The following is a 26605-nucleotide window of genomic DNA, read 5'->3' as shown; positions in this document are numbered from 1 at the left end:
GAGGGGGGAGGACCTTGGACTTCCCACAGAGCAGGGAACCCTGACTGCTCTTCAGACTGGAGAGGGAGGGGGAGAGGAGTGGGGGGAGGGGAGAGGAGTGGGGGGAGGGGAAGGGAAATGGGAGGTGGGGAGGAGGAGGAGATTTTTTCAAATAAATAAATAAATAAATAGAAAGAAACATTCACTGACTGAGAGTCAAAGACTGAAAAAAGATCTATCAAGCAAATGGAAGCAAAAACTGAGGGAGAATGGTTATTCTTCTATCTGATAAAGTAGACTTCAAAGCAAAATTGTATTAGAAATGAAGAAACTCGCTACAGTTTAGTTAAGGGGACAATGAAACAAAAAGATACAACAGCATTTCCTATGTATCTCATTCATGACACTATGTAGCCCAAGTTAGCCTTGAACTTGTATTTTCTCTGCACTGATATCTTGATAAAACTTCTTTTTAATAATCTCCACACTATTAATATAAATAAACTCTGGGGCTGGAGAGGTGGCTCAGTGGTTAAGATCACTAACTGCTCTTCCAAAGGACTCAGATTCAATTCCCAGCACCCACATGGCAGCTCACACTGTCTGTAACTCCAGTTCCAGGGGATCCGACACCCTCACACAGGCATACATATAGGCAACACACCAATGCGTATAAAATAAAAATAAATAAAATTTACAAACTAAAGAAACTCTCCCCCACCAAACATAGTTCTCTAAGTTCTTACTCTGATCACATGATGGTGTTCGAGGATTCCATGTGCCATCTGATTTGCAAGTCGCTGATAAGATACTATCATCTTGGCATTTGTATGACACCTTGTCATTAAAGAAATAATTACAGCCATTCTCAGGAGACAACTTCATATGCTGAATGATTTTAACCTTCTTTGGGTCTGGTACTGGACAACATATCTCTAGAAAACAAAAATGGAAAATAAGGGTCAATGAAAACATCATGAAGAAGTCCTTATAGTTAATGACTCTTCTACTGTGCTTTTTACTTGATAAGCTATGGTGCCTGAAAGAGGCACTGTTGCCTGCACCCACACCTCCATTACAGGGTAATTCCATTTAAACTCTTTATATGTGTGTGTGTATGTTTTTAGGAAGATTATAAAATAACGGGTTTCAAGTTACTTTGTACAAAAGTCTTCAGTGTTATCTCTCCCCATATTTTCTCCTCTGCTCTGCCCTCCCACCTGCCGTCCCATTTATCCTTTCCTATTTCACTACACCCATTTCCCTCTTTATATCAACTGCATTTTTTCTCCCTTCCACTGAAACACTGTGCCATGGACCCTTACTATTTTACTAACTTCTATGGGAACTATAGTACAATTTAAACACATGTCTAAAGATACAAAGCCAGCATCCACATATGAAAGAGAACATGCAGTGTTTGTCTTTCTAGGTCTAGGTTACTTCACTCAGAAGGATTTCAATGTCCATCAATTTACCTGAAAATTTCATTTTTCCTAACAGCTGAATAACATTTCATGTGTAAAGGAATCACATATACATTATCCATCCATCCATTTATGGACATTTAGGTTATTTCCATTTCCTGATGATTGTTAACAGAGCGGCAATGAGCACAGACGAGCAAGTATCTCTATAGCAGGATTGGAGCCCGTTGAGTATACACCCAAGAGCGGGAGAGCTGGGTCACATGGTAGAACGGCTTCTAGCATATTGAGTCATTTCCGCATGAGAATCAATGAGTAAGTATCTACTTTCCTCGTGTTCACAGTAGCGCTTGTTGTAAGTCATTATTCCTAATCTTAACCACTCTAACCATGGTAAATGAAATCTCAAAGTAGTTTAATCTGCCTTAAGATTCCCTAAGGATTTGGAACATTCTCAAAAGTGTTCTTCAGACATTAGCATTTCCTCTTTTGAAACTCTGCTTAGTTCAATGCGGAAACTTTTAATTGTGTTGTTTGTTTTCTCTGGGTACTGTTCATTTTTGTCAACTTGACACGCACCTAGACATACCTGGAAAGAGGGAACCTGTTGTGGAATATATTTTTACTCTGTAAAGATGTCCTGCATTTGCTTATGCTGCAGAATATGACCTTTAACGATGTAAAGGTGTGTTACATTTGTTTCTGCTGCCTTTGTTAATGATGTACCGATGTGTTACATTTGTTTATGCCACATCTGTTTAATTATGTAAAGATATGTTGCATTTGTTTCACCTTGCCTGCCTAAGGCACCTGATTGGTTTAATAAAAAGCTGAAGCAATAGCTAGGTAGGAGGGATAAGTGACCTGGCAGGCAGAGAGAATAAGTAGGAGAAAAGAGGAGAATGAGAGGAAAAGAAGGAGCAAATGAAGGGAAAAGAGAGGGAGATGCCTAGGGCCAGAAGCCAGGCAGCCATGGGACAAACAGACATTAGAAGCAGTGAAGGTAAGCTATGCCGCTGTGGATTAATCCTTCTGTGAACCGTGAAGCTGCAGTGAAGGTAAGCTGTGCCTCTGTGGATTAATCCTTCTGTCCACCTTGAAGCTGCAGTGAAGGTAAACTATGCCGCTGTGGATTAATCCTTCTGTGCACTGTGAAGTTGCATTGCTCTCACTGTTAATAAAAAGCTGATTGGCCAATAGCTAGGCAGGACTTTCAGGGCAGAGAGAATGCTGGGAAGAAGGGTGGAATCTGAGGAGGTGCAGGCTAGAGGCAAAAAAAGCCACATGGGTAGTTCATAGATGAAGTAAATGAGCCTCAAGACAGCTCATAGATTAATAGAAATGGGTTGATTTAAGTTGTGAGAGCTGGCTGGAGCCAAGCTTAAGCAATCAGTCAAGTATTTATAATTAACATTAGTCCTCTTTGTGGTTATGGGGAAAAGGCTGATGGGAGATAAAAGTCAGCCTATAATATACGTAAGAAAAGAATGGTTTAAAAAAAACCTGAGGCAAAACATAGATGAAAATAAACAGGTTAAATTCTAAGAGCTAGCAAGAAAGGAGCCTAAGCTAAGGCCAAGTTACTTATCATAACTAATAAGTCTCTGTGTCATGATTTGGAAGCTGACTGGTGGCCCAAAGAAAGCCTGGTACTTTTGGTGTTCCAACATGGGGCACAAATTTACATATAGGGAAATTCCCATGAACCCAAGTAGGGGACAGGACCAGCCACCAGAGCTGCTGGTGGAGGGCCTAGCCATCACTTAGCAGTTTAAAGTTTGGCTCACACATCAGAGAACACTGCAAGTACACCTTGGTTTCATAAGGTCTCATTTGTTACTTGTTGGTTTTGTTGCCTATTCCATTGGAGTACTGTTCAGAAAGTCCTTTTCTGTGCATATAATTTGAGATATATTCACCATTATATCCTTTAACAGATTCAAGGTATCAGGTATTGTTGAGATCGTTGATCCGTTTGGAAATAAGAAATAATGATCTAGTCTTATTCTTCTGCATGTAGTTATCCAGTTTGTCCAACCCCGTTTGTTGAAGATGCTGTCTTTTTTTTTTAAGATTTTATTTATTTATTATGTATACAACTTTCTGCCTCCATGTATTCCCACACGCCAGAGGAGGGCGCCAGATCTCATTACAGATGGTTTGGAGCCACCATGTGGTTGCTGGGAATTGAACTCCGAACCTCTGGAAGAGCAGACAGTGCTCTTAACCACTGAGCCATCTCTCCAGCCCCCAAGATGCTGTCTTTTTGCCAATGTGTACTTTTGGTCTCTTTGTTAAAAATCAGAAGGTGTTAGGAGTGCGATCTTATATTTGAGTTTCTAGTTCTACTCTATTGGTCAATGTGTCTGTTCTGATGCCAGTACCACAACATGTTTACTACTTACAGCTCTATGGTATAACTTGAAATAAGGGGTGGTGATACCTCCAGTGGTATTTTTATTGGTCAGGATTTTTCCAGACTATTTTGGGGCTTCTGTATTTCATTGTGAGTTTTAAGATTATGTTTTTGATTTCTATGAAGAATTCCATTGGAATTTTGATAGAGATTATATTGAATCACAGGTTGGTTTTGATAAAATGAGAAATTTAATAATATTAATTATACTAATCTATGAACAAATTATGTATTTCCATTTTCGGGTGTCTTCTTGAACTTCTTTCCTGTTTTAAAGATTTTATTGTATTAGTCTTTCAATTCTTTCCTCAGATTTAGTCCAAGATAATTTTTGAGACTATCTTGAATGGGATTGTTTTTCTGGTTTCTTTCTCAGTGTTTATCACTGGGAGATAAGCCTACTGATTTTATGTGTTATTTGTGTAGCCTACAACTTTTCTGAATACATTTATCAGCTATAAGTGTTTTCACTGGAATCCTTAGAGTCTTTTATGTATAGGAATCATATCATCTGTAAAGACATTTCTTCCTTTCCTCTCTTTGCTTTTATGTTCATAATTAACCTATAATTTTACCTTTAATTGGGTTTTATCTGGTTTTGCTATAAGAATAACACAGAGTTAGTAAAAAAATAAAAGAGTTACTTCATTTTCTATTTTACAGAATAATTTGAAGACTGTTGTTACTACTTATTCTTTGAAGGTCTTATAGAAAGAATTCTGTGCTGAATATATCTGGCCTTCAGTTCTTTTTTGTTTGTTTGTTTGTTTAGTTGGAAGGTTTTTAACAACTGATTCTATTTTCTTGGTTTTTATGGGTCTTTTAAAACTATTTGCTTCATCTTGATTCAAGTCTGGTTGGTGACATGCATCTAGAAATTTACCCATTTCCTTTAGACTTTGCTATTGAGTGGAATATGGATTTTTTTAAATTTGCTTTTATGATCCTTTGAATTTCCTAAGTGTATGTTATACTTCCCTTTTCACCTATGATTTTGTTAATTTGAGTCCTCTCTCTTTCTCTTTGTTGATTTGGATAGGGTTGTGTCAATCTTGTCTCATCGAAGAACAAACTCCTAAGTTCATTGAGTCTTTGTATTGTTGTTTGTTTGCTGTATTTTATTAATTTTGGCCATGATTTTTATCCTTTCCATTTTACTATTTTGTGTTGGGGGGGGACGCACTGGAGAGGTGACTCAGCTGCTAAAAGCTAGATTCACAACCAAAAATATAAAGTGGCCCGCAGAAATATTTACAGTCTTAGCCCCTGAAACTTTATGATCACTTTTGATACTAACTAGCTTCTACTCTGGTTAATAAAACAGATCATTCAAGTTTTATTCTAAGTGATAAAACTACACTCACATATGGTATAAAAAAAGACCAAATCACTTAGACATTTAATATGTACACATATCCGGAAAACCAGAACTCACCCTTGCATCCTTTGAATGGGCTCCAGGTGAGATCCTTCTGACAAACCAGAGTCGTCCTCTCTCTTGTAGCAGGTTCATAGCCAGGATGACAGCGGTATTGTAACGTTGCCCCAACCGGATATACATCTTCCTTTTTGGGCGGGAGATTTTGTAGCCAGCTAGCATGTGGAATGTCTGGTATATTAGTGCAACCATCTGCATATAAAACAGGAACAAGAGAGAAGGACATTGCTATAGGGCTGCTGTAGCACTCAGAGAGCATCTCTCATCAAAGGGTACCAAGAGGAACTAGTCTTCCATAGCTCACATTGGCCACACCAGAAAATGTATAAGAACATTTGCCAAGCTTGGCCCAGCTCCTGGCAGGTTCTTACCAAAGGCACCACCAAGTGCCCTCTGTGTGCTGTGACAACTGCACTCAACAGTAATTCTTTCCATTGTACTGCAGCTGTTTCGCTTCTAAATTGAAGTGTTAGGCTTGTTAAAAGAACATGATGGGAAATTTTTCAGAGACAACCAAAATTATGTGTGTTTTCCTGACTAGTGAACATGAACAAATCATGTCCCTCATCTGGGAAAACTCAGAACAAGAGCAAACAAAACACGTTTTCGAGCCTAGGCTTTGAGACTTTGCCTGGTACTGCTAGTTCAAACATAACACATGTGTCTACAGAGTTGATGTTCATTACATTGTATCTCCAAACATTCACCATGAGACATAGGGTAAAACCCTTCAGAAAATAAAGATGGACAGTTTTTAAATATTCTTAAAGTTTTGAGATTTCCCCACTATCCAATTTCAGGATATCTTTGTCATCTTTTGAAGAAACCCCATATTTTTAACATTACTCCTACATTGAGCTTTTTAAATAAATAAATCACACAATATGTTTTCTTTCCTTTTTGTAGCTGGCTTCCTTTACTAAACACCATACTCTAAAATTAATTCATGCTCAGAATTTCTCAGTACTTCCTTTTTATTCTGAATGCTATTCCATTGTATAGCTATCCTAATTGATCACTATATGGATGGATATGTGGGTTATTGGTGGTTAAGAACAATGCTGTTTTGAACATTCATGCAAAATCTTCTGTCTGGATACCTGTTTTTATTTCTCTCTGAGAGATACCCAGGAAAGTGACTATGAATCAAACAGTAACCGTATGCTCAACCTTCAGAGGAACTGTTGGAATCATTTTCTAAAGTGTCTGGAATAATTTAGATTCTCACCAGTAGGGTATAGAACTCTAATTTTTCCATAAATCTTGGTAAATATGTCAGGTCTTTTATAATAACCATTCTGATATTATTTATTCTTGCTAAAAGATCATCTTTACAAGAAATAAGAAAGGAACTTGTTCTGCCTGGAAGCATAGAGGAAACCATGAGCACATGAATTATCATTGTATAAATAACTAAGAAATAAGGAGATGATACAACCATCTATCCTTTTTTAGTGATGGGGATGGGTTTGCAAGACTTCCAAAAATCCCCAGTCCATAGAACCTCAAGTCTGTGGTATAAAATAAATGTTTCCACACAACCTACATATCTCCTCCTCCTACATACTTAAGTTACCTCTTTTTTTGCTTATGTGTCTAAAGTAATGTCAATATTGGTAAATACCTGCTTCACTAGAGTGTTTAGGAGCTATCAACAAGGAAAGATTCTGTACATGTTTAGTAAGACACATTTTTTTCAAATATTTTAAATCTACATTTAATTGAATTCCCAGATGTAGAAACTGGATACAAAGAATCAACTGATGCCCCATTTCTTCTATACAACTGATTTTAAGGAGCATGCTATAAAAAATGAAAATAATTTAACTATTAAGTGTATCTAGAAATGCATTGCATTTAATAATAATAACACAGGTTTTAGCTGCAGACAAAGATGTATTTGACAATAAAACCAGCAGATATTGGCTGGAATCTACAGGAAGAAATGAAGAGTCTATGATAGAGTGTATAACCTAGCACTATAAGGGTTTGACTACCATGTGTAAAGACGTGGGTTTGGTCCCCAGCACAAGAACAATAAGGAGGTAGCTGGAGAGAAAAGGGACGCTAGAAATATATAGTTATACTCTGTTTTTCTCTCCGCTATCATAAGTACATGAAACATAAATTTTTATAAAGCAGTAATTTTATTTGCTGTGGTGTTTCAACAATATGGGTGTGGATGTTTTGCTGGGTTGTTGGTTCGTGTTTTTCTTCACTTTAACTATATCTTCTCACTCACTGCTATGCAGCTTCCATCATCTCTAGTGAAAACCCAGATGCTCAATTTGCCGATGTGCTGTTTTTCTCTTGCTGCTTCCTCTTGAAAACATTTTCTATTTATTTCTACTTTCAAATTTTTCACTATGTTATCTCCAGGTCTTGAACTTTTACAATGTAACCTTCACAAGTTACAAGTGAGCTTCTTGAATGTATAGATTAAATATTTATGTCAAATTTGGAAACTATTTGATCACTTTTTCTCTGAATAATTTTCTCTGACTCTCTTCTCTTTTTCATCCTCTTATTAAAATCTCTCATGTAGTCTGTTCCTCTTTTCTCCCTTTTTCCTTCTATGCTACAACTTGCATAATCTCTGTTGCTTTTACCTTTAAAGGCACTGACTCTCTCTCCATCTTATTCTTGTTTATTATTGCGCTCCTCTTGCAAATTCTCCAATTACTTACTATGTTTCTCAATTCTCAAACTTGCATTTCATTCTTAGAATAATTTATCTTTATTGGTGTTTCTGTGTGATGGGACATAATACTTCCCTTTAGTTCTTTAAAGAATGTTTCCTTTAGCTTTTAAACCTGTTTATTAATGTAGGATTCCCCTCTTTATACTGTGAACCATAGGTTAATGAATAAATCTGCTTTGGCTGACCAGCAGGGCAGAACAGAGTAAGGCAGGAATTCCAAGCAGATAGAGGAGGAAAGAAGACGGAGTCAGCAAGACACCATGTAGCCACCAAAGGAGAAATGCCCGAGGGAGCCCAGTGGAACCTTGCCAATAGGTCACAACCTTGTGGTGATGCACAGATTAATAGAGATGGGTTAATTTAAAATATAAGAGCTAGTTAGAAATACTTTTAAGCTATTGGCCAAACACTACTGTTAATTAATACAGTTTCTGTGTGATTATTTAGGGTCTGGGTGGTCGGGAAATGAATGAGCAATCTCCGCCTACAATTTATAACTATTTTGAAAATCTTTTCTGCTTAGTCTATATTTTGGCCAATCCAAGGCAGTTTTCACTGCCACCTTTTGCCTTCCTTGTGAGTTACTCTTTATGATTTCTTCATATCTGACCATTATATTTTGAAAACTGTACATATAAAGTAATAGTGATTTGAATTCTGTTTTCCCTTCATCACTTTCGGGATTTGTTGTTATTTTTCTCGTTTCCTTATTTGATTGTGTCTTGACTGGAGTACTTTAGTTGAATCTATTTCACTCAAATATGTGACATCTAATGACATACTTCAGAAAACACAGCCTTGTCTTCCTAACTACCTGGAACGACTAATTTTTCTCTTTGACTCTCTTGTTGCACTTTTGGCTGATATACCTCTGTAGAGGTATGTACAATGGCAAGCCTTCAATATTATCCGATTGCCCCAGTGTTGTTTTCTAAAACAAAACCCTGGGGGCACATATTACTTTATAGTCAGGCCCAGTTAAAGTCAGGGGGCTCTTGGGATGTAGAATGTTCAAAATCTCTGAAGCTTGGTTCTAAACCTACTCTAGAATATTCTTTTCTATTTGATTGTGCTGTGTTTGTTAACTAGCCCTAGTACTGTGCTACAGAATGGAATTTTCACACAAGTGGACAGTATTACAGTGAGCAGTTCTCTTCCCAACCCCCACTTGCCTTGTTTCATTCCTACTCCTTCTTCCAGTCCCCTTTGTCCCTGTTTCCCTCTCCCTTTACAGTGCCTACTCATACAGGATTTTTTGCATTGATACATAATATAAAAACCAGAAAGGAAAGGAAACATATGATGTTTGTCTTTCTGAGACTGGCTTAATTCCTGTAATGTAGCTTCCTTGTGCTATAGACAGGAACTGGAAAGAATAAGTCAGTTCCATCACAAGAACCCTTTTCGCATTATAGGGGCTGTGAGATGGAAAAGGGGGGGTGTCAGTAAGGAGTCCTGCATCCAGCTGTACCCAGCACCATGAACACATAGTCTACAGCCCAGAGTCAAGAGCATGACATCCATCAATATTCGCTCATCTTCAAGTCTATAAAATGAGGAAACTGGACAGTTTGCTGGCCACTCTACTAGAACATTTTTCTTCCAAGACACAGCTGTTCAGAAACAGAAGGATAAAACTGAGCAGCTCCCTCCCCTGGCTTCTCCATCCTATGCCATGGGAGGCGGATGGAGGAACAGACCTGATGTCTGGTTGCTCACATCTGCATATTATAAGCTTTTTACAGCACGGAACTTTAGAAAACGCACACTATCCAATAGCAGAAAGCATATCTTTCACCCAACAGCAGATGGGAACTTCCATTTATGACTTCACAGGAGCAGTTCTCAATGAGATGGTGTCACTGCTAGCTCAATACAGTGGCCTCTCAATATTTCTATCCAGTATCCTTGGATTTGCTGGAAAGAAAATCTTGTTAATCTGTTGTAACTCCTTTGAGTACTCTCCAAGACACACCGAATGGTTTCTTTACTAATTTTGGTTACTTTAATAAATGCTTCTCTGGGATAGAGATCTGCCCCACTACTTGTACCAATGTCACAGAACTCCCCAAGATAAAGACTCATAATGCCTCATGAGTGTGAAACCCAGAAGGTAAGACATCAGAGGCTTCCTCCCCTTAGCAGTTGTGTGGCCTTGAGAGGTCACTCTCTGAAAATGTTTCCTCATCCGCTCAATTAGGGTAATGATACTGTTCACAATTGACTGGTTGCTTTAACTCTCCTTTGGAACCAAGACTAGTTCCAAGTTAACATTAGAATTTTTATCACTATTAAGAAAGATCCACAGGTTAATTGTTTTAGAGTGTCTAGTCCATATATTACTTCTGTACAAATTAAAAGAGGACATTTTATTACCTGTCTTTCAAACACCATTTTTTTAGACAAGTATCTATTAACTACCAAAAATTAATGATATAAGTATACTAATCTTCTATGTCTACAACACCAGTGCTTCTCCTTAGGACTGGATTGTGAATAGCCGTGTATGACAGAAGACCTTGCAAGGAGTATTAAAGTCGTCCTTCTTTCCAACAAGAAAACAAGGTTAAAAATTATTAATCCAAATTTAAAATTTTGTGACTCAGAATCTAGGCATGAAAGTCTGTCCACACAAATATACCTGAATATCCTTATGTGCCAAACAATAAAATTCCTTCATGGTCCATACTTACTGGGCTCACAAACGGGGGGAGAAGGATGCCAGTTGCCATCAGCTTCACAAGAGATTGTATTTTTGCCTCTGAGGATGGCCCCTTTCAGGCAGGCAAATCGAACAGAGTCTTTGTATTTATAGGTAGCTCTAAATCCAGAATCAATTACTCCATGTAAAACATATGGCTGAGGACAGTTGATCTCTGAAGAATTATAAGCAAAGACAAGTAGATTTTAAAAGTTAAAGGGTATAGGGACAACAGCTCGGTGAGTAGAGTGAACACAACAACCTAAATTCTAATCCGCAGAACCCACATACAAATTTAGCATGGTAGCATATATCTGTAATTTCGGCAGTCCTATGATGAGACAGGAGACTTCCCTAATGTTGTAAGGGCAGTTATCTTGGTGTATGCAGCATAGATTCAAAGCCAGACATGGTAGTGCACACCTTTAATCTCAGTCCTTGGGAGGCATACATAGAGTGACTCTATTTCAGGGTGGAAGGGGGGTACCTCCAGATCAAAGGTCAGTACCAACCTTCAAGTTTGTTCTCTGACCTCCACATACATACAATGAACACACACACACACACACACACACACACACACACACACACGTCACAGATAATTTGAGATCTGGGGATATGGATTAGTGGAAGGATGCCTGCCGAGTATGCATGAGGCCCTGGGTACCACAAAAAAAAATGTAACTTGGAGAATTAATATAAATAGTAATAGAAATTTTATTGACGACAACTAGAGGATACCTCTGGAAAGGCCTGTGAAGAAGTCGGAATAAGAAAAAATAGACTTTATTTGGAAATAGAGGAAGAGCTTTAGAAATCCGCAAAGTAATTGAAAAGGATGCCAGAAAAGAGGCAGGGGGAGACCCTTGACATAGAGAAGCCACTCTAACACAGCCTCAGCTACTCAGTTCTCTGTGGAGTAGGGGAGCAGAAGGCACCCAAAAGTTAAGTCAGACAGAAAGTCAGGAAGTCTGACTCTCCAGACAAGCCTCAGGTCCAGCTGTGGATTTTGATGAGACAGGAAGATGGGGCCAGCCATGAGGAAAAGTCCCTTTTGTCCCAGGACTATCAAGGCAGCCCAGGACAGGCACCATCTTGAAAGGTACAACTGAGCTACTCTGTGGACGTGAAGGAAAACAAACCAGCCCCAGCCTAGGGAGTCTTCATGTAGCCTGCTCCAGTCCCGAGGGAGGAAAGGCCCAGATCAGCAGTTGTGGGTAAGAGGAGGATGGGTGAACAACTCTTCCACCCCAGTTAACACAACGATGGTATCCCTTACATGCATGCCCGAGAGGCTATCTTCCAGGGACTCTCTACTCTGTCAAGTTGATGTGTAAGACTAATTAGCACAGACCAAGATGAAAAATCTAAGACTCCTTGGGTGGGGAGAAACAAGAACAATAATCCTAAAAGCATACAGAATCTACCCAGTGCAGTGAAAGCATAGAAGAAAATTTCCCGAACCTAAAGGAAAGATTTCAAATACAAGAGGCATTTAGAACCCAAAATAGACATGAGAAGGACTCTCTCCTGTTCATAGCATAGTCGAGACGTTAAAAACAGCAAAGGGTAAAAGTCAATGTCTCAGGGGGTAAAGACACTTACTGGCCAGGCCTGACTACCTGAGTTCAATCCCAAAGGCCCACATGATGACCAATTTCCCTGATCGAAACAGACTTAAAACCCCCTCAATAAAATTTTAAAAGACAAATCCAAAAACATATTAAAGCATTCATATGCCGTAACCAAGCTGGCATCATTCTAAAGATCCAATGTTGTTTCAGTGTAAGTAAATCATAAGGTAATATATTCAGCATATTAAGTAGACTTAGTACAGAAATCACATGATCATCTCAACTGATATACATAACACCTTCAACAAAGCTCATCATCTCTGCATGATAAAATTCCTGAAGAAAGCAGGAATAGAAGGAGCACACTTCAACATTACAAAGGCTATAAACAATAAATTATATGTGTGTGGAGGGGGAGGTGTCTGCAAACACCACAGCCAGCAGACTGTAAATCCATAGGAGGCAAGAGATTCGGTTCAACAGGACTCAGGGTGTTACAGCTCAATAGAAAAACATCCTGGCAGTCGGGGGTCAAGGAACACCTACAGCTCAGAAGGAAAAGGTATCCTGGCAACCAAGAGCCAAGGAATACCACAAAGTCACACCACGCAACAATCTTACACGAGAGATATATTTGGGAGGGAAAGAATTGGGATAAAAGGCTGTCTCTGCTTGGGTGAGAACTGAACAAGATTAGATAGGCTTAGATAGGGTTTCTTGGGAAGGGGGTGGAGCTTTACAGGGTGGAGCTTTCCAGAGTGGAGGTGGCGGGATCTCATGTCCAGACACTGGGCTTTTTACTCTATAGACTGGGGGCAGGGTCCAACAGTTAGAGCAGTTATTTTGTGGGTGGAACCTGTCAGCTAGAGGTCCTCAAGGGAGGGCCCTGACCATTCTTGTGTCTTGAGGGACTTTACACAAAGTAGCTGCTGTTGGCTCCAGACAGTTTATTTTAGGCATATTTAAGCAAAGCAGCATTTGGACAAAAGTTCCCTTGTGGGAAATAACTCAATCCCACATGCACAACAAAGCTTAAGACATGACTATATCGAAATTCTTGTAAAGAACAAGTGATATCTTCCATAAAGATGGATTCTATAGATTAACTGAGCCAGCCGGCTCAAGGTAAGCAATGCTCATGACAAGGATCTAGGTGGAGATAGTACTGGAGATTGACGGAGATAAACAAGCTGAAGATAAGAGTCTGGGGGAATCCTGGCCACACAGAGAGTGCAGAGATCACCAGGCTATTAACAACGTCCATTCCCAGATTTCTGGGTGGAAAACAGGTTATACAAATGGTAATAGTAAAAGATGAAGTCAAAGCATTCCTGTTTGCAGATGGCATGTCCTATAATAATACAAAAACAAACTTTACAGACTTCCGCAGAAAACTTTTAGATCTGATAAATACTTCCAGTTCGAGAACAGGATATAAGAACACATACATATTTCTGGTTCTAAATAAAGGGCGGCAATAAAGTCACTCCCAGTCAAGGGATGAATTTATTTTTTCTTTCTTCTACAAAGAGATCACAAAAACACATTTCCATGTGGAAATGCCATGAGACCAAAGAACCTGGACTGCTGAGCTCTGTTCTAAGTTGTTGGCATGTACAGGATGCTCTCCGGGGAAGGTTGTCTACGTGTAGCCAATGTCTTAGACTATAGATGAACAAGAAATTGTTAATTTCCCAAACCACTGTGATTTGTTGGTATTTGCCACTTTAAGGCCTTGAGTATCTCTTAGTCAACTTATTGATGCTTATACGCACTCATTCATTTATCTTTAAATTGTTACTTCCCACAATGAATGCACCTTCTTTTGATGTGGGAGTGTCATATCAATCTGTTGATTTCATTGGCTGAGCAATAAAAGAAACTGCTTGGCTGGCCCTCATAGCTTAGAACATAGGTGGGTGGAATAAACAGAATAGGATGCTGGGCGGAAGAGGAAGTGAGGTCAGACTCTGCGCTGCTTCCAGAGGGACCGGACAGCTGCCATGCTCTGCTCTCCCAGGCAGCTGCAACCCACGATGGACTTAGGCTAGAATCTTCCTGGTAAGCGCACCTTGGGGTGCTTACACACATCATTAGAAATGGGCTAGTCCAGGTGCGAGAATTAGCCTGTAAGGGCTAGAGTTCATGGGCCCAGCAGTTCTTTAAATGAATACAGTTTGTGTGTTGTTATTTCGGGCATAAGCTAGCCAAGCGGCCGGGGTGTTGGGGACGCAGCCCCGCCGCCGCTTCATATTTCAACATTCTTTTTTTTTTCTTTTAAGCAAAACATAAGTGAAGAGTGGGGAGCAGAATTCACCCCTGGGACTTACTTTCACAGGTGGGAGGGCTTGGGCTCCAAACACCCACTGTTTTGTTCACCACAGAGCAGGTGATGGAGGCACTGCCAACGAGTGAGAAGTTAGGGTGACACCTGTAGGTGATGGAGGAGCCGTATGTGTAGAAGTCCTCATCTCCTCCACTGTGCCTCCCATGGCTGATGTCTGGAGGGGGCCTGCACTTGACACCTGAGCCATTAGTAGAAGAGAAAGAAATGGTGGGGGGGAGCATGTTAACCGTGATAAAATTCTTGCAAATGTATGTGGAGGGCACACGTGTCAGGCAGGACGCACAGAATCATTCCCTAGGAATGTGTATAACCAAGGCAAAAAAGTGTCTTTACTTACTTACACAATCTGGGAGAGGATCGCTCCAGGCAACTCCTTTACTTTGGATCTCACAATAACTAGTGGATGAGCCAATTAAGATATACCTAGAGAAGAGAAGGTCAACGATTTTAATGGAATCCCCACTTTAAATAAAGGAGTATAATGGTGATTAAACAGATATTAAGATGAAGAATGATGTTTTCTCAGTTAAGGAGTCATAGCAGAGGGTTGGGGGAGAGAGGGACGAAGTGGAACAATGTATAATGATACAAACTTGAAGATGCCATAATGTGCCCACCTCCTTGTATGTTACAGATTAGTGTAAAAGCCAAAAAGTATGGTGACACATAGGAACAAAAATGTCATGATGGAACCCATTGCTCGGTATGCTAACTTTAAAAATTCATTCAATTTTTTAAAAAAAATCATTTTACATTGTAGCAGAAGACAATATTTCAAAATTACATTTCAAGTGACAGTTACAAATGATCTACATAGTTAAATTAATGTACACATTAAAATTGTACATTACTCAGCAGTGAAAACTGGACCAGCTGCTCCTATAAAAAACAAGGAAGCGATGGCTCAGGGATTTAGAGCCCTTTCACACGCCCACCTAAGTTCACAGAAATCCACCTGTCTCTGCCTCCTAAGTGTCAGGGTTAAAGATCTGCACCGTTAAATCCAGCAGGATTCAGGGATTTTTTACATTCATTATTCTTGAGAATTTTACATCTATACAATGAAATATGATCATAACATCGCTATTCACCCTTCCAACTTCCCTATATAGAAAGCTTAAACAAGAACTAAACCTGTTATCAGAAAGGGACATTTATGAGCATGTGCTAATTTCTTGACTTGAATTAGAATGCGGGGACACTGCAAAGATACAAAAGAAACTGTCAAACATAAATTCTTAACACTGGAAGGAATAAGGTACATGGAGTGGAAGTGATAACTCTTAATATATATTCTTTGTAGCACTTTAAAATTTGAAAGTAGTTATTTTCTAAAGTTAACTTGGGATTCTTTATAAATTACCTCACACTCACCCTTCTAAGCAGCTGAATTCTATCCGTGATCCAAAAGAGAAACCTGACTTAATTTCCACTTGTCCATTGGGTAAGTCTCCTGGATTCCTGCATGATTTTTCTAGAGAAAAATTAACACAATGGTAAATGATCCCACCATTCACCGGTACTACCATTAGAAGCTAACAGACTCACGTCGATCCCACATTCAGGAAGGCCTGCATGTTTAGAGTTGCATTTATCTCTAAATCAGACTCCTGATTTTTTGTTCTGGAGGGAAAATTCACACAAAGTTTGATATTTTTTGTCACTCTGGTATATTTTAGCAAGAATCATTTTCTTATAAAAAGAAACAAAAAAGAGAAGGCAGACATAGTGTGTTGTTGCTGCTGGGGACAGTACAGACTGCATTCCCTGCTCTCAGTGAATTAGCTGCTCTTCCAAATCCAAGAAATATTTTCTTTTCTGCATGATTTTACTTCATTTTTAAATTAGTATAAAAATAGTGGGTTTCATTATGACACTTTCATATAGGTATAGCATTGTATTTTAAGTATATTCACCACCACTGTGGTCACCTTCCTTTCCCATATACAGACATACATACATACATACATACATACATACACACACACACACACATATATTTAAAAAAACTTCCAGATTCTGCATATAAAAGCAAATGTTCCCCATGTGTTTGAGATAAGATTGCTACTTTCTGGCCCCTTAAACCCAGGATATTTTACCATTATTATTATCATTACTATTTTTATTATTGTTGCTGTTATTGCTGCTTGGGAGTTGGTTACAGCATGCTTGTGGAGCTCAGAGGACAATTCTAAAGAATCAGGTCTCTCCTTCTACCTTTCCCCAAGTTACAGGTATCACCTCAGGTCACCGTTACCTGATAAACCATCCTACTAGGCCCAGTTTTTCCTTTCCTTTTCCTTTCTTTTCTTCTCTTTGTTTCATTTCATGTTTTGTCTTTGAGATATGATCTGTCACCATGTAGCCCTGGTGGCCTAGAAATTGCTATGTAGACTAGACTGCCTAACTCACAGAGTTCCTTGCTTGCCTCTGTTTCCAAGTGCTGGGATCAAAGGTTTTGACTACCTCACACCAGGCCTTAGTCCCAATATTTATTTAAAGAAGTGACTACTGCGTTACTGATAATTAGTTAGAGTTACTGTTGCTTTAGTGAAACACCATGACCAAAGCGATGTCAGCTTATGCTTCCACATCACAGTTCACCATCAAAGGATGTCAGGGCAGGGACTCAAACAGGACAGGAACATGGAGGCAGGAACTGATACAGAGGCCATGGAGGAGTGCTGCTTACTGTCTTGCTCCTCATGGTTTAGTCCTTCTGTTTTCTTACAGAACCCAGGACAACCAGCCCAGGCATGGCACCACCCATAAGGGACTGGGTCCTCCCCCATCAATCACTAATTAATGAGTTTCCCTACAGGCTTGTCTACAGCCTGATCTTGCGGAGACATGTTCTCAGCTGAGGCTCCCTCCTCTTTGATGATTCTGGCTTGTGTCGAGTTGACATAAATCTACCCAGCATAGTAAAGCGTTCTTCGTTGTCTCCAGCTTATTTCTTGTCATCTACTCGGTTTTCTTCTGATTTTCAGAAGATTCATACTTGTGTACATTCGAAATACTAGCTGATGAATTTGCTAGTTCCTTAGTGACTTAAGATTGAGTAATTATAACCTGAGCCAATGTTCCAAAACTGGTAAGTGCATAGGTGAGAAAAATAAATGGCGGTACTTACTGACACAGGAGATAGTAACTGTCCATGTCCCCTTAGCTTCACAGTAAATAGTCATGCCTGAAGTTGCTCTAATGTAGCCAGGGCGGCAACTATATTTCAGGGATTCATTGCTTTCGAACTCTGTTTTGTTTGTCTCACTTACTAGCAAGGCACCGGGTATATCAGGTGGTGGACCACATTTACCTAGATGCCAAGAGGACAGCAACAGCAAAACTTTACAACCTGAGACAGAGCATCTTAGTGCTCTAGTTGTAGAGTGAGAACAGTTCTCTTCTCCTCTAAACAACAACAAAGTCGTAAATGTACTATCCCCCTGTATCACAAACCCACGAGCGATGTGCAGATATGCCTGTTGACAAGTGATAATAATGATGGTGACGGAGGACATACATTTGTTCTCTTCTCTACCATATAAAATAACTTTTCTAAAAAGGAAACAGTCACAAATTTCGTCATCATATATTACCCATCTCTGCTCAGAGAGCATCCATAAAAAAACAAATTTCCTGTAGATTTGCCTTAACAGAACCTTACTGTTTCATTTGAACTGATAGGATAAGCCAGGCATGGTGATCTGTAAGAAAGGCTATGAATTTAAGTCCAGCCTTGGCCACCTAGAAGAGAAAGCATAGAAGTCTTCAGATATAAAAGTCTTAATCGTATTTTCCCTATTAAAAATGAACAGTGATAGAGAACTAAGCTGTCCCCTGAGAGCCCCAGGAGAAGTATGCTCTTCCTTTCTCCATTCCAAACCAATCTCCAAGCCATGGAATGTGTTTAGTCGCTGCTAGACAATATAGGTTGATGTCAAATTCCAGCTGGGAAATAGGTTGCTTTGGAAACTTAGGCAAGAAATTCTAGGTGAAAATACCTAGAAACCACCCCTACTCCAGCTGACCAAATAAATCCTTTGTTGTTGAAATTGGATCTCCACTAGCTAAACCATCTCATTTTTAAAGTCTTGTGAGTAACTCTTGGTTGCCCATCTGGACTTTTGTCTACTACTCACCAAAAACAGTCACCCAGAGAGCAGCAATGACGGTCATTTGGAACAGAGTCGGGTCAGAGGCTCTCCAGAGCCTAGAGAAGGGCCAAGCCACAGCATCTCTGTTTCTCTGAAGCCTCCCCTGTGGAGCTCTTGTGGGGCACGTAGCCTGCTGCTGCTTTGCCCTCATTTGTTCTGTCAAAAAAAAAAAAAAAAAACCTGAATTTAATAAGCAGCCGTTTAATCTACATGGCACAGAGCATTGGAATGAATGCTGTGATATCCACCTTGTCACGGAAGAAACAGTCTGGATGTGAAGAGGAGACATGAGCACAGATGTGACAAGGAGAAAGAACGAGGACTCACCTCTGCAAAGGCCACTCGTGGGAAGAGAAATTCATTCCAAGTGGAATAGGAAGTCAGTTTGTAGAGGAGGGGATACCTGAGCCCAGGTCAGCTGGGAGCAGGAGAGGGTTTCAATTTGGCAAATTAGGAGACCCCCTCCTCTCTCTTCATCCCTCACTAGATACCTGACCCTGTGGTTCAGATTGTAGACACACACTGAAGACTGAAGAGCTAGCATGTTCTTCAGAGGAAATACGCAATTTTGTCTTTCAGGGTCTAGCTCACCTAGCTCAGGATGATTCGTTTTTCTAGCTCCATCTGTTTACCTCTGAGTTTCATGATATTATCTTCCTTAAGAGCTGAATAATATTCCATTGTGTAAACAGATCAGAATTTTATTACCCATCCATCAATTGAAGGACATCTAGGCTGTTCGCAATTTCTGGTTATTATGAATAGAGCATCAGCAATGAACATGAATGAATAAGTATCTCTGCATATAGAGTCCACTGGGTGTGTGCCCAAAAGTGGTACAGCTGGATCTTGGGGTGAATTGATTTTCAGTGTTTTGAGGGCCCTCCACACTGACTTTCCATAATGGTTGTATCAGCTTGCATGACCACCAACACCGAGTAACTTTTCCCCTTTCCTGGCAACGTCACTAGCAGGTGGTATTATCTGCTTTATTGTTCTTGGCCATTCTGACCGGAGTAAGACGAAATCTCAAAGTTGTTTTAATTTTCATTTCCTGGTGACTAAAAATGTTGACTGTTTCTTAAGTGTTTGACTATTTGTGTGCAATCTTTTCAGAACTTTCTACCTAGTTTTCTGCTTAGTTGTGTACCCCGTTTTTAACTGGGTTGTTTTCTTGATGTTCAAGGTCTTTTAAGATTCTTTATATAGTCTAGCTACTAGCCCTCCACCAGATGTGTAGCTGGTAAAGAGTCCTGAAAGAGGGTGTTTTCTTCTTCATTCTGTAGCAGTTGCTTTGCCCAAATAGTGTCCTCTGGTGTGTAGAAGCATTCTAGATTCATGAGGCCCCATTTATTAATTGTTGTTCTAAGTGCCTGTGCGATCAGCATCCTGTTCAGAATGTCCTTTCCTATGCCAATAAGTCAAACCTTTATAACATGGTCTTATGGTTAGACACAAGAAAAACTAGAATAGGAGGATTAAATGGGGAGGGAATGAGAGAGCAGGGTAAAAGAGAGAATACAGGGAGGGACAACTAATATTAAAGGCCATTTGGAAACATGCTACTATAAAAGCATCCTAAGGGAACACAGATATATAATATATATTACATATATTGTATATTGTAATAACATATATAATATATATCAGCATATTTCCATATATTTATATACATATATATATGAAAGGAATTTAAATAGAGTTACCATATAATGGGGGAGACAATATCCCAAGTAGACATCTAATGCCTCCAAATATCACAGGTTATTTCTAAGGCTATTGATTGCTTTCCACCTGATGATAAGGTCCCGTTTCTGAAGACAGCAATACTTATGTCATCAGACATAGAAAAATTGAGCTGATGTCTAACTAGAGGCTCCACTCTTACTAACTAGCATCCATGGTACTAGAAGGTACCCTGAACACTATAAGAGAAGAAAAGTGATCAGCAATATCACCCAGATACAAACTCTGAGACCCACAACCGAGATCTGCCTGCAAGATACACTGGTGCAATAGTGCCACAAAGGTTATGGGAGTAAACAACCACTCTTTTTGAAATTAGATTTAAGGCTCACTCCATGAGATGGAACCCAAACATGGCACTGCTAAAGTGGCCAAGAACCTGAGATTAGATCAGTCATGAACCTAAAAGAAAGCCTATTACCAGTATTCTCCTAAATGAACATAACAATAAAATTCCTAATGATATTGCAATACTCATAGATTAATACCTCACTCAATCCTCATCAGAGAAGTGTTTTCTTGCAGTAGACTGGAATTAACACAGACACCCCAAACTGGACGATGTGTAGAGAGTGAGATACTTCAGAGCACTCATTTCTAAATGAGTTTTCTTCATCAAACCCCTCCCCTCAAGACTCAGGAATCTATGAGGAAGAGGAAGTGGAAAGATTGTAAGAGACAGAGGTGGTGTCTTCTATACACAACTCTAAACTTTGCACTTTAAAAAAACCTATAATACACATAATTCCATGTATAAATACACAAACATAGTTTGATTTTTTTGGCTTAGTTTGGTTTGGTCTGTTTTTGGTTTGTCAGATTTTTTTTGAGACAGAGTTTCTCTGTGTAGTTCTGGCTGTCCTGGACTCACTCTGTAGACTGGGCTAACATCAAACTCAGAGATCTACCTGCCTCTGCCTCCTGAGTGCTAGGATTAAAGGCATACGCCATCACCACCTAAGAAAGGATTAAGATTTTTTAGTGTTTTTTATTTTTTTTTTGTGATATTGAGGATTGAAACCAAGGCCTTCTGCATGCTAGACAAGCACTTTACCACTATGCCATAACTTAACTTATACAAATATAGTTTTAATGACTTTTTCTTATTTGAGCTAGCTGGTGGTGCTTACTCAAAGACCCAAAGAGCACCTAACAAAAACCAACAGACATGAGAAGCCCTCTTTTGAGTTTTTGGCCAGGGCTTTCCAAGAGACTCCCAAACCATAAAACCTATTGCTGTTGCTCTTGGTTACCCCTAGAGGTGTAAGGTAAGCCCCTATTGCTGAAAACACCATGAGCTTCAGAAAAAAGCTCTAGAGATCCCTGAACTAGAACTGATTTGACTTCCCCTTCCCTGGGGAATAGCTTTCTTAGTACTAGAAGGGACAATGCATGCTTTCAAAAGAAAAAACCAACAGTCCTACTTAGCTATGATTCCTATGAACCACATCCATGACCAACATGGCACACCAACCCTAACGATGTAGAAGTAGCACACATACCGTGGCAGTAAACAAAAGCTCTCTAATTGGACTTAAGACCCATCCAACAAGAGAAAAACCCTGTCTGGTACTGTAAACCCAGCTAACTAATTTCTCAGTGCTAGTGAAGTCACAGTTATTTTTTTTTAAGATTTATTTATTTATTATGTTTACAACATTCTGCTTTGATGTATGCCCGCACACCAGAGAAGGGCGCCAGATCTCAGTACAGATGGTTGTGAGCCACCATGTGGTTGCTGGGAATTGAACTCAGGACCTCTGGAAGAGCAGCCAGTGCTCGCTCTTAACCTCTGAGCCATCTCTCCAGCCCGAAGTCACAGTTATTAACAGAGAATCTATAACCACTAATTTACCAAATTAGCATAACCTCTAACAATAATCTATAAACATTTGTCATTATACCCACAGATAAGTATAGTCTTCATCCCTCATCAAGAAAACTTAACTTTGCAACAGATGGAGACCACCACAGAAAACCATGACCAATCAAAATGTAGAGTTATGGAGTCCAGTTCCAATGCATACATCTACAAAACACTCCTGTCCCTAAGGGGAACATTGCAGAAGAGGGGACAGAAAGGTTCTAAGAGCCAAGGGATCAAGGAGTTTACTGTGATATTGTAATTAGTAACATTAGCTCACCAACAAGACCTCCCAATCATGAGCTGAACAAGGAGGATCCCAATGAATATACAAAACTAGGTGGGGAAACCTCATGGCGCCTTAATTCTACACAAAGAGCTATAGGTGATTTAGGAAAGCTGAGAGCGAGACAGGTGGTCTTCTCCAGGGAAGAACCACAGTTAGTCATCCATTACCAAATGTTCCACCTGAAAACAGACATACAAGTAACATTATATGGACTGAACAGGTTATATTTAGGAATATATGCATCAATCATAATTAATGAAGAAAGAGGACATGAATTTGAAAGAGAACAAGAAAGGATGTATGGGAGGATTTGTGGGGAGGAAATGGAATAGAAAATGTAACTAAATTATAAATAAAGAATAGAACACAGAGGTGCATACTCTAAAAGGCCCAATGACCAGCTTTACCCCCAACCCCCCAAGCCCCCACCCAAGTGATCATCAGTAGTTCACTGACCTGCAGTAGCAGCGGAAACGACTCTGGGAGGTTGCCTTGATCCTTACCGTACTAGTTTCTCCCAAGATGACAGTAGATCATAATATCCTAAAGCTGGCCAGTAATTACTCCACCAAAAAGTGCCTGGATTCTCCCCACACAGGTGGTTCTTGGATTCCACCCACACAGCTGGCCCGTCAGAGGCAGTTAAATAAAGATGGACAGGGAGAAACTCTCCTCTGGCCCGGTGAATGATTAACAAACCGGAGCAGTGGTATTTGCCTAATCTCCTTCCTCACCAGCCCTCATTTCTTGATCATGTGTTGCAATTATTTATTTTCTTCTCTGCCAACCATTTCCCCTAAGTTAGAAGGGTGACTGGAATTTGATGTCAGGGTTTTCCTTTTCTTTTCCTAAGCACAAGAGTGATGCAACTTAAAATCCAGCCAGTCTAGAAACGCTGAGGAATTCAGACCCACTCTTAGAAGGACCCCTTCCCAGGACAGCAAGGCAGAGGCATTCAGGGACTCTGGGTCTGGAGCATTGCTTTTTCCTTGTCCCCAGAAATCACAAGGAGGTACAACAAATGCAGAATACACTTTTATTGGATTCCTGTTGTGTGAGAACATACCTGGAACATACTCAGAGCTCAACAACTGTTAGCAGCCCACCGGCAAGCATCAAGTGGCCTCCAGAAGCTGGTCTGACACTGATTACCACTCAGAAGGATGCAGTGGAGGGGCTAGTAGTGTTAGATACCTCGTAAGTCTACAAATAAAGTCGAGCCCTGACATGGCCCATTTAATCTGCTAATCCCAAAGTTTCAGATTTGGGTGCCCAAAGGACTGCTATTGAAAAGCAGTTCCGGAGCAGTGAGAAGGCTCCGTGGGTACATACATGGGCATGTTGCCAAGTCTAATAATGATCTGAGCGTCATCGCAGGATGAGTCAACTCTTACAAATAGTCCTCTGACTACCACACGTATGCCATGAATGCTCCCCATATAAGTAAATAACTGTAAAAAAAATAGTTCTTACCAGATGTAGTAAGCTAGTAATTATAGCATTTAGGAGGCTGAGACAGGAGGATTATAAACTCAAGATCAATTAGGGCTGCACAGAAGATCCCATCTAGGAAATCAAGGCCTGAGGATGTTGTTCAGTGATGGAGCTTTTGTCTAACATGTACAAGGCCCTTGGGTTTGATCAGCATAGCAAAAACAAAACAAAATCTCTTTGAGGCATCATAATTTACTTCCTGTAATAAACACTATAAACACTAATGGTGCCACAAACTGAGCTCATCAGGGAAGCTTGATAGGGATGTGAGATTTAGGGTGGACCTTGAATGGTAAGCAGAAAGGATATTAGAAATAAAAAAGCACCCCACTTCATAAAGGTAAGAGACTGATTTAATTTGATTAAGAATCTGAATAAAGGACAATTCTACAAAGTTAAGTTGAATTGGAGGAAATGACATCTTTAAAATTCGGTCTTCAAAGTATCATTTTCCAATGTATTCAAGTTCTTTTCTCTGCTCTCTCTGTGGCATGATGGGCAGAGTTTTCTCTCCAAGGGGTCTATCTTGTCTCACTTTCCACGTCGTTTTGCCTTCTCTTTTACTAAAACTCATTCTTTATTAGTTTTATCCATGTCATTTCTTTTCTCTCCTATCAATCCTGATTTAAAAGGCTCTTCTCTTCATGTTCACGGTCTCTTGCTCTGAAGTGTTCCTGCAATCTCGCCAAAACTTCAAACTCCTTTCCATTCTTGAATATGATGCTGCACTTCTAAAGAATGCAGCCTTTACCTGCAAGTTCAAATGCCTTCAACTGATTTCCTAGCATTTCTCTGAAGTCTTTAGAATTGCCAAACATTTCCTTTCTGAACCATCCTTCCCCTTTGACTCCTGTGATCGAGCTGTCCACTTGGCAAAATTTAGAGTCAACTCGAGATGGGCTTTGGTGCATGTCTCGGGGGTGATCATCTTGATTATGCTGATCAAGGAAAGCCGTGGGCACCGCAGGTGACACCATTCCCTAGTCAGAGGGTCCTGGGTGGAATAAGATGTGCGCAGAGCAATGACAGCGCCCACACGCATTGTCCTCTTCTGGCTGAGAACATGATCCGATCAGCTCCTTCAAACTCTGGATGCCTTTAGTTCCCTGCCATGGTGGACTGCAACTGTGAGCTCAAAAATAAAAAACAAAAACAAAAAAGTTGGCTTGTGTAAGGGGACTGCATCACTGCAGCAGAGGAAACTAAGACAGCTCCCACAACCAACCCTAAACTTTCCTGATGCGTCTAATTTCCCTTAATTTTTGACAACTCCTTTTCCTTCCTCTCATCCATAAACATAGACACATTTTATTCCCTTCTTTTTTATTATTTTATTGTTTAGAATTATTTTATTGTTTAGAAAGACTTTGTATGGCTCTGCCTGGTCTGGAACTCACATGGCCTCTGCCATGCCTGTCTATTTTTTTTTTATTAAAGAAACAAAACTCTCTTCACTTTAATGAACTTCTCATCCTTTAACTATTCCCAGTAGGAGGCCCACTCCGTAGTAGATCATTGTCTTTAATAACTGTCATAAGTTCTGTTCACATTACTGTTGTCTGTGAGATATATTCAGTACCTCACACACAGCATTCAGGGCTGGTTTTTTTACTTCATCCCTAACAAAACCAGGTCACAAACTGTTTTGATATAAGTTTCACAACACCCTCATTGCCTCTGTTCCATTTTAATTTCTGCTGCCATGGAAATAGTTCCCACCATCAGCATCTTCTGTGTGGATGTCTCGGTCTGTTTTGTGTTCCTATCACGGAATGTCCAAGACTGGGTACCGTATAAAGAACAGAGATTTACTTCTTACATCTGTGGAGTCTGTAAGTCAAGAACTGGAGGGCCTGCACTTGTCTCATGGTAGGAGGCAAAGGACAAAAGAACAGGCACGGGGCAAAGAAGGAATGGAACTGAACTCAATTCTTTTATAGGCTTTCCCATGATAACTCACATATTCGGTACCAATCCATTCTGAGGACACTAACCCATAAACCCTAATCACCTCCTGTGCTGGATAGTTTCATGTCAAACACAAGCCAAAGCAGTATTTTCAATTTTCCTAAAGCTGGGGCCCTTGAATACAATTCCCATGTTGTGGTGACCCCCGACCTTAAAATTATTTTTGTTGCTACTTCATAACTGTTCTCTTGCTGCTGGTTATTAGTATCCAGGCACACCTTGGCCTGGCACAGTCATCTCACGGCTTATGGCAAGCAGTTCCACTGTACATAGTGCAAAGGCCCCTTTAAGAGACAAGCTCTGGTCTGGCGGTGGTGGTGCACACCTTTATAATCCCAGCACTCGGGAGATAGAGGCAGGCGGTGTGAGTTCGAGGCCAGCCTGGTCTTGGACAGACTCCAAGCTCTGCCCACGCCTGATCTCCCTCTTCCTGCCCAAGCAAGCAGTGCTCAGGTCTCTTCTTCTCCTTCTCCTTCTCCTTCTCCTTCTCCTTCTCCTTCTCCT

At 40.1% G+C, this 26605-nt stretch overlaps 1 protein-coding gene across 7 annotated transcripts in view; it reads right to left on the bottom strand.

Moving 5' to 3' along the window:
- Positions 1-23295, bottom strand: part of C4bpa (complement component 4 binding protein alpha) — a 34737-nt gene extending 11442 nt beyond the window's left edge. The window contains exons 1-10 of one of the 7 annotated variants that reach the window (XM_050147649.1): positions 23096-23295; positions 20975-21130; positions 18726-18896; positions 17717-17899; positions 15958-16057; positions 14921-15006; positions 14567-14761; positions 10655-10837; positions 5258-5452; positions 726-914 (exon numbers count right to left, since the gene is read on the bottom strand). In XM_050147649.1, the coding sequence (XP_050003606.1) occupies positions 726-914; positions 5258-5452; positions 10655-10837; positions 14567-14761; positions 14921-15006; positions 15958-16057; positions 17717-17899; positions 18726-18891 (1297 nt within the window). In that variant the 5' untranslated portion in view covers positions 18892-18896; positions 20975-21130; positions 23096-23295. The remainder of the gene's footprint in view (positions 1-725; positions 915-5257; positions 5453-10654; positions 10838-14566; positions 14762-14920; positions 15007-15957; positions 16058-17716; positions 17900-18725; positions 18897-20974; positions 21131-23095) is intronic. The other 6 variants (XM_050147652.1, XM_050147647.1, XM_050147648.1 and 3 more) reach the window with 6 other exon arrangements.
- Positions 23296-26605: the final 3310 nt, after the last annotated feature.

This window comes from Alexandromys fortis, unplaced genomic scaffold (assembly GCF_014885135.2).
Source record: "Alexandromys fortis isolate MF-2015 unplaced genomic scaffold, M_Fortis_MF-2015_v1.1 scaffold_58, whole genome shotgun sequence".
Lineage (NCBI taxonomy): Eukaryota > Metazoa > Chordata > Mammalia > Rodentia > Cricetidae > Alexandromys > Alexandromys fortis.
This window is presented reverse-complemented; position numbering and strand designations above follow the sequence as displayed.